The sequence below is a fragment of the Trichogramma pretiosum genome, unplaced genomic scaffold, assembly GCF_000599845.2.
Source record: "Trichogramma pretiosum strain Unisexual culture from Peru unplaced genomic scaffold, Tpre_2.0 scaffold82, whole genome shotgun sequence".
NCBI lineage: Eukaryota > Metazoa > Arthropoda > Insecta > Hymenoptera > Trichogrammatidae > Trichogramma > Trichogramma pretiosum.
This window is the reverse complement of record NW_019640889.1, coordinates 205,396-219,281: the sequence shown is the minus strand read 5'-3', so window position 1 is coordinate 219,281 and position 13,886 is coordinate 205,396. Positions and strand designations below refer to the sequence as shown.

Sequence of the window (13,886 nt, the reverse complement as noted above, 5' to 3'; positions counted from 1 at the left end):
AGTAGCAGCAACAACAACTACAAAAACAACGCGCTACGATCTCGTCTTTGTGTTGTTGTTATTTACTCCGCGTAGTACGCCGCGGCTAGAGCGATCGCTATTATAGAGTCGACTCGTGAGCTCTAGTCGCGGCTTCGGTGCAGCAGCAGCAGCAGCAGCATGCGGCGTCGGTCTAAGCACACGCGCACGCTGCCGCGGATAACGCGATATATCTGCTGTTACTTGTCCCCCTTTTGCGCATGCAAGTCAGCTTGCAATGCGCGAGGCGCTCCGAAAGCGCAATATATATACAAACGTGTGTCTTGGATCGCGCGGAGCTCCTTCCATATAATACGCCTCGAGCTGTGTTTTGCTTGTAGGAGAGCTGGGCCTTGCCTTTGGCCTGTTTCTTTGCGCGCTCGACGTATGGCCCATTAGGATATACATATATACGCAATTGCGCGGCCCATACATTGCCGCGACGTGCATGCACACACACTCGTATATAAGAAAAACGCGGAGAAAGAGAGACCGCTCGCGAGTCTATGTGCGTGTGTGTGCATTCATATACGTATATAGATGCAATAGATTATTATATACTCGCACAAGTTGAGCGTAACGCTCCGTCGAGCCCGAGTGCACATGTGTATATGCACAAATCTATGTGCTGTTTGTGTGTGTGTGTACATGTGTGCAGTTTGACTTTCGATTGCGGGAGTTTGACCGAGTGTGCCGTGGCGCGCGTGCAGTGTGCAGCTGCAGTGTGCACTCCCATAAGTTTCTATGCCGAGCTCGGCGCTGCTGCTGCATGTATAGCGCAACCGTATATAGATTCTCGCGAACCATATGGAAAATCGCGGCCGCGGCAGGAGAAGATTTTCTCATCGCGCGCGCGTGCAAGACGCTCTGCCGCTTGAATTTCTTTTCCGCGGGCAACAACGCGCCGCGGTCGCTCCTTTTTTTCTCTCTCTTCCTTTTTGTACGATCCTCGTTCGCTCGATATTTATACATTCAGCTAGCCGCGGGCCTTTTATCGTATAAACGACCGGCCGGCTGCACGTGAGCGTGTGTCATTTTCTTGACGAATTACAATTAAAGAGAAGAAGATACGCATACGAATATTATACACACGCTACCAGGATATCCAAGTATACGTGTGCATTTTCTTCGCGTATACACATGAGTTTATTTTTTTCGCGTAAAAATTCGAACGCTATAATTCGCGTTAACTCGCATGATATGCACTAGCACCGATGCTGCTGCATCGCAGCGCGCGTTTCCAAGTGATTTTCATAAATGACGCGCCGTTGCCGCTTCAGCTCGTACGTACGTACGTGATACATAATTTACGTATTATATACACGATCGAGCTTTCCGTGCATCCGCACACGTATAGCAGCTATACACACGACGATTAAAATCCCATTTTGACAGCAATGCCTCGAAACCGAATTGAAAGTCATTTCTAATCTAATTCCTTGTATCACATAGCACCCAGCACATACGTACATATAAGTATGAATAATTTTTGCTTATCCTCGATCTTTTTACTATTTCGACTCATTCCGTAAAGACGTGCATGTATCATATAATATATTATATTGTATATTATATACCCGGTGCATTTGAATTCGAGCCATAACATTTTTAGATCGCTGCATGTATCAAGGGAAAGGATACGCGTGAGTGAAAGCCCACCTATATATACAGTATATAATGCACCAACAAACACACACAACACACACGTGCATATAGCGCACACGTATCTTATAAAATGTATGTTGCCGAACGGGCCACTCACTTGTGTGTGTGTATATGTGTAAACCTATACACAGATGTTTCCCTGTAGCATTATTTCTCCAGCACAACGACGTACTGCGCTACCTTATCGAATTTTTTTCTATTTCTCAAGCTCGTATTACAAGCGGAGCGCGAAACTAACGAGTTTTATACCGATGATTTAACCGATCGACGCATAATCAATCGTCCCGGCCGCATAAGAGAGCTGTTATTCAAAGTGTGCGCGCATATATGCTGCTGTTGTCGATCGAGCTGCGATACATTATATTATAATCGCGATTGCCGGAGCGGCTCCGATCGTTAAAATAAGGCATTAGAGATGTCATTATAATAAAGCCGCTTCGTCGACGCGACGTGTCCGGAAAATACAAAAAAAGTGTTGCGCGATAACCGAATCCGCGTTATTAAAAGTAAAAAATCGAATGGATTAGTTCGGATACATAATAATGCTTATAAGAGCATTGAGAGACTCTAGCGACGAGCGTGACGACGACGACGACGACGACGATCATCGTTGTGTACGTTTGTGTCGATCGCGCAATGCGCTGACGAAAAATACGAACGCGTACGCTGCAAGTACATTGATAATATGACGCATCGCGAGCGTGTATACGTCGCCAGTGCGGCACGGTGAATTTCCATCGGTTGTCTTTAATATAAATACTCAGCGTCTCGAGCGCGCATAAATATGAAAAATAGTGTGCGTACATTACATGCATGTACGCTTCATCGTACACACTCGACGTTCGCGCACTACGCAGTCTATCTCTTGCATTATATGCGCACACAGTACATATACACGAATGAAATCATGCCATTAGCCGGTATTTTTTCCGGCCGGCGAGCTGGCGATCATTTGTCACGTGAAGTCGACTGAATTATTTCGCTCGATGTGTACTTGTGCGTCGTTGTGTACGTATACGAAACATGCGCGCGTAAAGAATTTCATACTTTATTGTGTGCCACACAATATAATAATATATAACGTACATACGGGCCGATCTGCAGAGAGAGAGAGAAAAAGAGGCAGGGATATGGCGATATACACGCGCATACGCGACATCGTTGCTGTCGTTGTTGTTGTTGTTTTTCTGCTCCTCTCTGACATATTCAGAGCTGCATATTATAACGCCAAGATGCGGAAAACACGCGAAAACGTCGCGCCGAGCTGATTTCTTCGAGAAGCTGCTGCTGCACATATACATAGCGAGAGAGAGAGAGCCGCGCGTGGAACTCTACGATCACGTTTTTATGCATATGCGCTCTTTGGTAGTAAGCCTAGGCTAGAACCGCACGCTATATAGCCTAGTATACATGCATAAGCCGAGCGAACGAGCGATTCTTTATTAGAATCAAACGATCACGCCCCATTGCAAGAGAGCCCAAGTGAGTGAGTGAGAGCGAGAGAGAGAGAAAGAGAGAGCCGGAGGAGGAGAAGAAGACTATACCCGAAGCTCTCGGGCTCTTTGACGTGCATGGAATGTAAATTATGCCAAAAGCCAACACACACACAGACTGCAGCTCGTAGTATATCCTCCTATACACACGAGAATTGCACACGAAGAGCCGCTTATATTGCGAGCTGTATGGCACGGCCGTACAACCTTATGCGATCGCGATGCGCGCGAGGAGCGATGCGATACATTCTCATACATGCACACACACACGTATAGGCAGGCTTGTACACAGAGGAGTTGTGCGCTTCGGGAACTCTGCTGCAGAGATGTATACATGCAGTATATATACACATACACACATGCTCAGGACTGAGAACGATATGATACCGTTAGAAAATCGTTATGCGTCGGTAACAACTAGCTATATATGCGTGCGAGTGTGAGTGTGTATAGGGCGCGAGAGGTGCAGAGCTATATCTCTCTCTCACTCTCGAAGCTCTCTCTGCGTGCAAAGCCGAGTGTAAAATATATATACGTGTGTGCGAGAGTCGCGTTGTGTGTATACCCACCCAGAGCCTCTCTGACACCGACACACACGGCGTATTAGAAACCCAGCCCCGGCCCCAAAGACGTCGACGACGAGCAGTGCTCAATGCTCATCACTGCCACATATATAATACACGTAATATGCCTAAGCGCAATTCGATCTTTCATGCGTGCAATTGCACCGCGCACACACAGCTCTATAGCGCATATAGAGAAGCGAGCTTCGACTTTATATGCATCCAAATGTTTTCCTTATTATACGCGTATGCGTCCGCAATATATGTCTTACTCATCCGTTACGACTCTGCGTGTATATATATCTAGTTGCTCCTCGCGCCCGATTTATTCATATTTTTTTCCAATATTAATATGCGCCTGGGATGCATCTCGCGCTTCGGATATATACATAGCTATATTTTGTATATTGTATGCACATACAAAATGCCTAATTTATACGATCCATTAATCTTGCGAGCGCGCACGGGCACGGGCAACGATTTCAAGTACAGTTAAAAATAGATCTAGAATGGCAGCGGGCGGGTACAGATACACATGCTCGCGCGCGCTATAAGGAAAATGACTTTTCAAGGGTTTTCTTTCCATGCGTATCGACGCAGCGCAGCACGCGCTCGATTCGTTCGTCGCGTATATACAATTTTTTTCGCTTCGACGCGCGCGCGGATATAACGGATAAAATCGATGGCCGGTGTGCTCCGCGGTGCGTCTGTGTACGTGTTTGTATGCGTGTGCAGTCGCATCGCTTTCATCTGCACAACCGACAGTTCCGTATCTTAATCCGTGCGATATATGCGCGGATAGATACCGCAGCTGGAAATTAATAAAATTCATGAGAAATCGATTGGGCTCGTCGATATCGTTGATATGAAAAATCTCGCCGGCATAAAAAATCCACTAGAGCCGGCCGGTACGCTTTACACTACTGTATCGTGTATATATATTTACATGGTATATCCGCGTGATGTTTTGTGCTTGGCTGTGGGTATAATATACAACGGCACACCGCCTCCGCGACGCGATGATGTTGCAATAGCCGCGCCGAACAGAGGAATATTCTGTTAAGCAGTGATAATGAGCGATTAGCCGCGCGGTAATTGCTTTTCGCGGGTATTCTGAAATTGGTCTAATTTCCGACCCATTGGCGCGTAGTATATAGCTAATCTAACTAACTATACACATCGAGATATATCTTTCCACGCCAATGGCTCTTCTTAGAAAGTAGTAGACACTTTTACGATCATCGCTCCTTCGAATCTTATCGTCGTTATAATGTCGTTATATTATTTTTTCAGCTCTCTTTGGCTTAGTGTATATACCTTTTTAATGAATATAATATATATAACGGAAAGTCCGATTTTACGCGAGTCGTGCCTTACTACGTCTCTGACTCTTTAATGACGTTGTTTACACCGATTCTTTGCTTTGCTTTCGACGGGTTTTATTGTGTGTTTGCGCCGCGAGAGTTTGTGCGAGTTCACGGTGTGTTGTTGTTGTTGTGGGGATCCAGCCATGTTATGATACCGAGGCGGCGATGCGGTCACACCGAAAACGCCATCTGTCGACGCTTCGGAAGACCACCGCGTCAACAGATTTTTATCGATAAATCGGTGCACTTGTACTCTCGCCCCATGGCCTCCCAATATACACAATGAAAACATTATAAGAAGGTAAAAAATATAAGAAAAGGGTCTTTCCTTCAATCAATTGCAGTAATCCATCCATTTCAATTAATAAAATCCCAAGTACACGTTCGTAGCAAGAAGATGCTGCTAGGAACGCTTGCCAAAACATCGTCTGCTGTCGAGACGCAATACGATCCGCGCGTTATGTAAACTCGCGACGTCACTGTTTATGTGTTGTGCATAAAAATACTCTCCCCGAAGCCGCGCGAGCGAGAGTCTAATTAACGCACCGAAAGTTTCGGCATGTATTGTAGTAACTATAACTCGGACGATGGTAAATGTCACCTTTGTCTTCTCGCCTTTTTGCCTTACTCGTCTGTATAATAACGTATATTGAGCGCTGATATTTGTCGCGCACACCGCGGCCTGTGCATATGTCAGAAGCCGAGTGCAACTAGTGATTTGACATTCGTATGATCAACGGAATAAAGAGCGTCGTAGTTGAAGTTTGTTTTGAACGAAAAAAAGGAATCGAGCGATAACCTTCTCTGTGACTAAAGATATACACAGACACAATCAAGGGCTTTAACATGGCTACTATTGCAACTCCTGCCAACAGCTCACCAATGAGGTTTGATTTATACGTATTATGCTAAGCTCAAGCATCACTCTGTTTAATAGATAAGAATGTGCTTGCTATCAATAAAATGGATTTTTCATTGTACAGGTCTCCGGCTCAGAGCAAAAATGTCAGACAAGGCAGTGTTATTGATTTTGATATAGACATGTTTTTAAAAATATCTAATTATGAAGATACCGTCAGGCAACTTGATATATATTATGGCATTGGTAAGTGTTATAATTACTAATTTACCTATTTTAGAGCACTTTCTCTAATTAACTCTATTGTTAATGTCCTAATAGTCAAAAGGCAAATTCTACACTACCAAAGTTGTATAACAGGGCTTTTTCCACAAGTATCAGATGAAAAAAAAGTAGGAAGCATCAGAGAAAGTATATATTGTGCAGCAGCCATCTGGAGTTTATACCAGGCTTACAGGTACTTATTTAAATTTTGATAAAAAAGATTTTTTTTCTGTATGCAATTAGAAATATAAAATATATATTTTAGGAGAATAGATGATGATAGAGGAAAATCATACGAGTTGGGACAATCAGCCATTAAATGTATGAGAGGTATCTTAGAATGCTGGATGAAACAATCAGCCCGCGTGGAACTTTTTAAGAAAAATCAGTCCAATCGATATGCTTTGCATTGCAAATTTCATCTAGATACAGGAGAAGAAATATTTAGAGATGAGGATTACAATCATTTACAAGTAAGTGAAATGTTTATTTGTCACTCTGCTTTAAACTGATTTGACTGTTTATTTTTTCAGATAGATGTTGTATCATTGTACCTTATATTTCTGGTCCAAATGATATCATCTGGACTTCAAATAATTTATACTCAAGATGAGGTAGCATTCATTCAAAACTTGGTGTACTATGTAGAAAGAGCTTATCGTACACCTGATTTTGGAATGTGGGAAAGAGGCAGTCGTTACAATGATGGAACACCAGAAATCCATGCAAGCTCTATTGGCATGGCCAAAAGTGCACTGGAAGCCATCAATGGATGCAATTTGTTTGGTGAAAAAGGAGCATCCTGGTCGGTCATATACGTCGATATCGACGCGCACAATCGTAATCGTTGCATTTTCGAAACTATGTTGCCCAGAGAATCTAGCTCCAAAGTAAGAACGATTTTTGCAATACTAGCGTTTTAATTTTTCTAGAACTGAATTTTCATTTACCCAGAGCGTCGATGCCTCTTTGCTGCCAACCATTTCATTTCCTGCTTTTGCTACTCACGAAGAAGTATTATACACCGAAACCAAAGCTAATATTCTCAGAAGATTGCAAGGAAACTATGGTTTTAAAAGATTTGGACGTGATGGATTCAAGACTGTTATAGAAGATCCTGAGAGACGCTATTATAAACCTGGTGAAATTAAAGTATGTAATTAATTGTGAAATTGTTATTTCCATCGATCACTGAGTTTTATTATTTTTAGGATTACGATCACATAGAATGCGAATGGCCGATTTTTTACATTTTCATGATTATCGATGGAGTTTTCAATACCCTACCGGAGCAAGTGGAAGAATATCAACGATTGTTAAAAGATCGATTATCAAAAGACGCTTACGGAGGTAATACTCATAACTCCATGCGTTAAGTATTTTCATTAAAAATAAAAAACATACGATCAAACAGATCCAATCATACCGGCGTATTATTACGTACCCAAGGAGAGCATCGAGATGGAGAAAGCCGATCCGGGTACGATGGCGAAACAACCGAGCCGCATTGGTCGGCCTCAACGAGGAGGTGAAGACACCCCAATCTACCTGTGGAACCAGGCGATGTTCGTCATAGCTCAATTGCTCACTGCCAATCTGCTGCACATCAACGAGCTCGATCCGATTCGTCGATATCTGCCCTCGTACAATCGGCCCAGAAAGGCGGGGCGTTACTCGGCTTTCCAAGTGAGCATTTGTCTTTTCTCGCAATAGTCGAGATCTGAGTTTTGTCTTCGTTTATAACGTACATCATTATAATTGTCCACTAATATCGTGAATACACTTTTTAGATGTAGGATAAAAATCACAAAATAAAAGCATAATTCCCTTACTTTTGTTCCACATTCCTGTCAGGTAAAACTAAACAGCGTAAGTAATATTGTGTGTCTACGCTATACTTAGTGTTGCCTTTTGTGATTAAAAAACATCTATTTTTCCATGTATTACTCATTCTATGCTATACCTTTTATTACATTTGCTTTTTTTTAGCTCTTATCTTTTACTCTAGGCACAAACTTTGAACTTTTTCACATTTTTAACTGAGGGTGTTGTGAGCTGCTTCGAATACGCTTATTCAAAACAGCACACATTTTTTTAAATAGTCCTTAAAATATAATTTTTTTTTAAAGGGCACTCATACCGATTTGGTCGTTCAAATCGTACTAATCGCTGAATCCATGAGACTTCAAGCCATGATGGCAACTTACGGAATTCAGACTCAAACGCCTCACGAAGTTGAACCTGTTCAAATACTCTCATCTACTCAATTGGTCAAAGTTTACCAGAGTTTGGGTGTCAATGAAAAATTAGGATTAGAGGGGCGACCAGCTCGACCTATTGGTTCTTTGGGCACCAGTAAGGTAAATCGAGGGATAGAAAAGGAGCTTGCATTATGAACACACGAGATGGGATGACTTTTTTGCAAAGATTTACAGAGTTTGCGGCATGACTGTACTTTGTTATCCCCTCATATTCGAAGTATCGGAATTCTATCTGTACCGAGACATGGCTCTACTTATTGACGACATCAAAACGGAACTTCAATTTGTTGGAAAGTACTGGAGACTTTCCGGTAGACCTACCGTATGCCTTCTCATACGGGAGGAGCACATGAGGTTTGCACTATTAACTTTCAGTCTGCTAAGTAGTGCTAGGTAATCTCTATTCAAATTCAAATCTTAATTCAGGGATCCACAGTTCAAAGAGATGCTCGATCTTTTCGCTATGCTGAAAAAAGGCTACTGCGATGGAACCAAAGTACGAATAGGTCGACTGCAGAATCTCATATCCTCGTCCTGCATTGGTAAAAGCTTCACCAAAATTTAATACGAACGAAAGTCTCATGATAAAATTCTGTGTTACCAGAGCACTTGGATTTCATAAACAGTATGGAAACGGACATAGAGCTGAGGCAATTCAAGCAGTTGGAACATGACTACATCGGTTATCAAAGCTTGACAGACGTACCCAAGGCTCTGTCGTACGACGAACAGACCAGAGACCTTTCCGTAAGCTCAACTTCGTTGGTCTTGCAATGAAGTACCCATAGCACAGCAAACTCTTTTGTTGTTTTTTTTTTTAGAACTTCAAGAACGAGTCGACTCCGAATATCATCAACGCGATCAGAAACGCAGCCGGATTGTACGCCAAGTGCCAGCTGTACGGTATACTCTTGCAACGCGAGGGTGAAAATTACGAAATCAATGGTAATTTAGTCGGTGAAACTCTGAGAAGTCTATATCAGCAAGCTGGTAGCTTGCGCTTTTGGATGGGCGTGAGATACTGCAGCAGTTTGCTCAACCACACGGTCGACAGTATAAGTCCCTTCATCACCGGAGTCTTGGTCAAAGGAAAACAGGTGAATCTCGTAGAACCGTCTTTCGAATTGGAATATTTACACGTCTGGGCTTTTCATAGATCACCGTGGGCGTCATTGGCCACGAAGAAACTGTATTCGACAAGCCCATGACGCCAGCCGAGATACAGGCCGTCATGTACAATACCATACAACCGCACAACGTCGTGCAGGCCGTACTACAACAGGAGATACTGCTCTATTGCGGTCGACTGATCGGAACTAATCCCGAAATGTTCAAGGGTATTTTGAAGATACGAATCGGATGGGTTTTGGAGGCCATGAATATTTATCTTCAGATTATGGGAATGACCACTAAACCCATCGAAGACTATAGCCCTTACAAAGCTCGTCAGCTACTTATTAAAGTGCTTACTGTGAAGGAATGGGCTGAGGATGAAGAGTGAGTGTATTCCCCTAAGAAAATACTAGTGAAACTACTAAAAAATGAAATCATTTTAAAATCCGATTGTTTCAGATTATCCATTCTGGGCAGAAGAAAAATCGAGGGTAGCCTGTGTAGAGTCCCAACGCACTTCTATAATCAAGTGTGGGAGGTACTAGAAAGATGTCCAGGCGGCATACGAGTGAACGATCGCGAAATACCGCAACAGCCGACGCTTTCGAGCATGACGAGATCTGAATTGACGTTCGCACTTCTCGTCGAGTCGACCCTTCATCACATACATATTCCAGAATATCGCCAAATTGTTGTCGAGGTATACATATTTTACTCATTGTAACTCCGTTAATACTGATGATACTAATAATTCCTTAAATCACAGCTTCTCAACATCGTATCGACTATTTTACTAAGGAATCCTGAGTTAACTTTTCAAAAACAACTGAATTTGAACAAATTGGTTGACGATGCGTTCATTATATTTTGCAAGGTAAATTCATTCTTAAAAATTCTTAAAAATTCTTTAAAATTCACAAAGTTCACTCCGTTTTATCAATATTTTGTAGGATAATAACGTGGAAAAGACTTTGGACATGACAAGTTTCTTTTCTGCCAATTACTCGTTAACCACAAGTTATTTAGCCCGGGCAGTAGTTAATAATGTGTTAACAGGCGATTGTGTTACCAATATTTCTGAATCGCACGATGCCATTGAAACCAACGAAGTATGCGTTATTTCTTGAAAACTATATTAGCTTTACTGGCTGTCAATTTGCAGTTATGTTATTGTTATTTGATAAATATAATTTATCAGTTGTTTAAAAAGATATACTTCGAGATTGTATTACTAAAGAAAAAATAAATAATTTTATATAAAAAGCAATCCTTTTTTTTTAAAAGAAACAATGAAAGCAACATAATCAAACATGAAAAACATTAATCATTTAATTACAAAAACTATTTATTCTGTAATAATTGAAAATATACATTCCGGAAAATATTCACATTAATATTTATTCATGAAGATAAGGCATTGATTATCTTCTCGCAAAATTCGAATCCATACTGGACTTATTCCTCTGAATGTTATGTACATTTGATTTAATTCTGGAAGCCACAGTTTCACTGTTTGAAACTTTTGCTAAATTTTTTCTGAAAAATTAAGTGGAAAATTAATATCTGTGGTAATACTTATATATATAATTATACATATTAATGAATGAGATGAAAAGTAAATGTAAACTTACATGATGAAATCCTTATCGTAAGGTTTTTCATGAATACTTTGTTCTTTTTGCTCCTCCTCTGTGAATTTTTTAACAGCTTGAGCTCGTTTTTTATCATACTGAGTTGCATTATCCAACATCTCTTGGCGTTTTCGTTCTTTTTCTTCTTCTGTCAATTTCATTCGTTTCTTCATGGGAGGTCTCATGTCTTTTGATACAGCAGTGTAAGAAGATTGCCTTTTTTCAGTTTGACGTTCTGTTTTTGGGGAGGGCTCATTGGATATATCTAATTTTGTACCATCGGGTTTCTAAAATTGGTAAAGTAGGATGTAAATAAAGTTGGTTTAAAATTTGTAAAGTTTAAAATAAAACAATTTTGACTTACCATCAAACCATAATTTCTTACTAAATTAGTTCTTCCAGGAGAATTATCAATATAGTCTTGATTATTTTCATTTTTTCCATCATCTTTATCCCTGCTGCGCATCTTGTCTTCGTATTTTTGATTCTCCGTCAGTTTATTTTTTTCTTTATGGCTAGAATAATGATCACTATCTTTTCTACTGCTGTAGTCTGATGACTTATACTTATTATCATATTTATTTAATTTTTTTTCGTCTTTTTTATGATAGTCTTCAGTTCTATTATAACGGTTGGTATCATTTTTGGAATCTGACTGTTTGTACTTAAAATCATGCTTACTTGAATGTCTATCATCTTTTCTATGATAATAATCATCTTTGCTATCCCAATTAGTACTTTCTGTATGCCTACTGCTGTATTTGTCACTTTTTCCATACTTTTTATTTCTGTCAGACTTACTTTCAGTATATTTTTCTGCATCATCATCACTGCCATTAAGAGTATTAGTACGCTTCTTTTTATTTGAGTGTTTTTCTGGTTCCTTAGAATGTTTTTTGACTTTTTTTTCAGTTTTTTTAGTTTTCCTGACATCATCACTGTTGCTATTAGAGTCATCAGTTGTACTACTACTATCACTGCTAGAGTATTTTCTTTTGTGGCTTTTTTTAGCTTTTGTACTACTTTTACGAGCATCTCTATCTGTTGAACTATCAGTGTCACTGCTTGTATATTTTTTTCTATGACTCTTCTTAACTTTGGAACGACTCTTATGAGTGTTTTTTTCCACTGAACTATCACTGTCACTGCTTGAATTTTTTTTTCTGTGACTCTTTTTAACTTTGGAACGATTCTTATGAGTGTCTCTTTCGACTGAACTATCACTGTCACTGCTTGAATTTTTTTTTCTGTGACTTTTTTTAACTTTAGAACGACTCTTATGAGTATCCCTTTCCATGGAACTATCACTGTCACTGCTTAAATATTTCTTTTTATGATTCTTTTTAACTTTAGAACGACTCTTACGAGTGTCCCTTTCCACTGAACTATCACTTTCACTGCTTGCATACTTCTTTTTTTGATTCTTTTTAGCTTTTTTATGTTTTTCTTTTTTATGTCTATCAGAATCCTCACTACTGCTTTCTTCAGTTGTGCTAGGAGTTTTTCCATTTCTAATCGCTGCTCTCAATCTTAATTGTGCTTTTTCCATGAGGGGTAAATATTTATTCTTTCCTAAATACTGGATTTTTATTTTTATCATATTCATGATTTCTTCTTCATAATTTGACTCTTTTTTAACATTTTGTTCATTTTCGCTTTTTCCTCTTTCATTAATTTTTCTTTTGCCAACCTAAAAAGTAAATAAGTTTTAATTTTTTGTTATGCCAAAATTAATAATAGGAACAAAAGATATGATATTATAAATTACCAACTGTTGAAGTTTTACTGGATTCTTTAGCAATTGTGCTCGAGATTCCATCTGTTTTTTTTTAATGGCCATTAAAGGATCTTCTTGCAATTTCCTATGAAGATCGACTTGATCATCACCAGAAAAATTTCTTAATGATGGTGGAATCACCTCTAAAAATGGATAATATTTTGTAAAATTAATAATATATTTATAAATATTCAAAGTAGAATTTGAAGAATTGTTATGTGTACAAGAAAAAAAAAGCTCCGTGCTTCAAAGATCACGGTAAATTTAATTAAGGTCTTACACTCGAAAATTATCAGTTTTATTCGCGTTTCAGAAAAATAAATAAATGGCACCCTACATCAATAAAATATAAACAAAATTAACCTCAAAAGTTTTTCCACGTGTATTTTTTATTGTGATTAACAATTAAGAAGGAATTTTCAAAGTATCTTTGTGAAAGTTCATTTCTTTCATTATAATTGTAATTAGTGTTATAACTTACCATGATCAACATGATTTTTTGGTTTTCCTTCAGATTTAACCAGCTCTTCAAATTGTTTATCAATGGGTCGCCCCAAGAGATATTCCTCACGGTCCACCGTTGGAGGAGCCAAAAAGTCAGTCATTTTGACAAATTTTCTCACAATTCACACTTAACTATTTTAATAAATAAAATTTTATTTGCACTATCGAGTCAACTTTGAGAGTAAATAAGCAGTACTCCGCGCGGCACGCAAGATTGATAATCGACGAAGCACCGCACTGTATTACACTGGTGAAGTTGTGATTGTTGTGGTGAGTTGTCAGTGAACATGCAGCGCCACACCGTCATTCACGATTTGCGGACGACAGATCAACGATACCCGATGTCTGTCAGTGACACTCAGACACTTGTA

General features: G+C 39.8%; 2 protein-coding genes across 3 annotated transcripts; one reads left to right on the top strand and one right to left on the bottom strand.

The window, feature by feature from the left end:
* The first annotated feature begins 5,360 nt into the window (after positions 1-5,360).
* LOC106649981 (probable phosphorylase b kinase regulatory subunit beta) lies at positions 5,361-10,831 on the top strand. Of its 2 annotated transcripts, XM_014367727.2 has the most exons (18): positions 5,361-5,993; positions 6,090-6,211; positions 6,287-6,422; positions 6,495-6,702; positions 6,763-7,119; positions 7,184-7,381; positions 7,441-7,579; positions 7,644-7,915; positions 8,084-8,098; positions 8,359-8,589; positions 8,657-8,844; positions 8,917-9,032; positions 9,095-9,237; positions 9,312-9,587; positions 9,647-9,987; positions 10,063-10,303; positions 10,370-10,477; positions 10,554-10,831. In XM_014367727.2, exons 1-18 carry the CDS (start codon positions 5,953-5,955, stop codon positions 10,728-10,730), a joined length of 3,309 nt encoding a protein of 1,102 aa, XP_014223213.1. In that variant the 5' UTR covers positions 5,361-5,952; the 3' UTR covers positions 10,731-10,831. The 2 variants fall into 2 exon arrangements, with proteins under 2 accessions (XP_014223213.1, XP_014223214.1); XM_014367728.2 differs by lacking the exon at positions 8,084-8,098 and having other exon boundaries at positions 5,362-5,993.
* A 139-nt stretch (positions 10,832-10,970) lies between these two features.
* LOC106650037 (pre-mRNA-splicing factor CWC25 homolog) lies at positions 10,971-13,787 on the bottom strand. The gene is made up of 5 exons (XM_023457644.1): positions 13,493-13,787; positions 13,007-13,154; positions 11,599-12,763; positions 11,235-11,521; positions 10,971-11,139 (listed from the first exon to the last, which is right to left on the bottom strand). Exons 1-5 carry the CDS (start codon positions 13,614-13,616, stop codon positions 11,025-11,027), a joined length of 1,839 nt encoding a protein of 612 aa, XP_023313412.1. The 5' UTR covers positions 13,617-13,787; the 3' UTR covers positions 10,971-11,024.
* Positions 13,788-13,886: the final 99 nt, after the last annotated feature.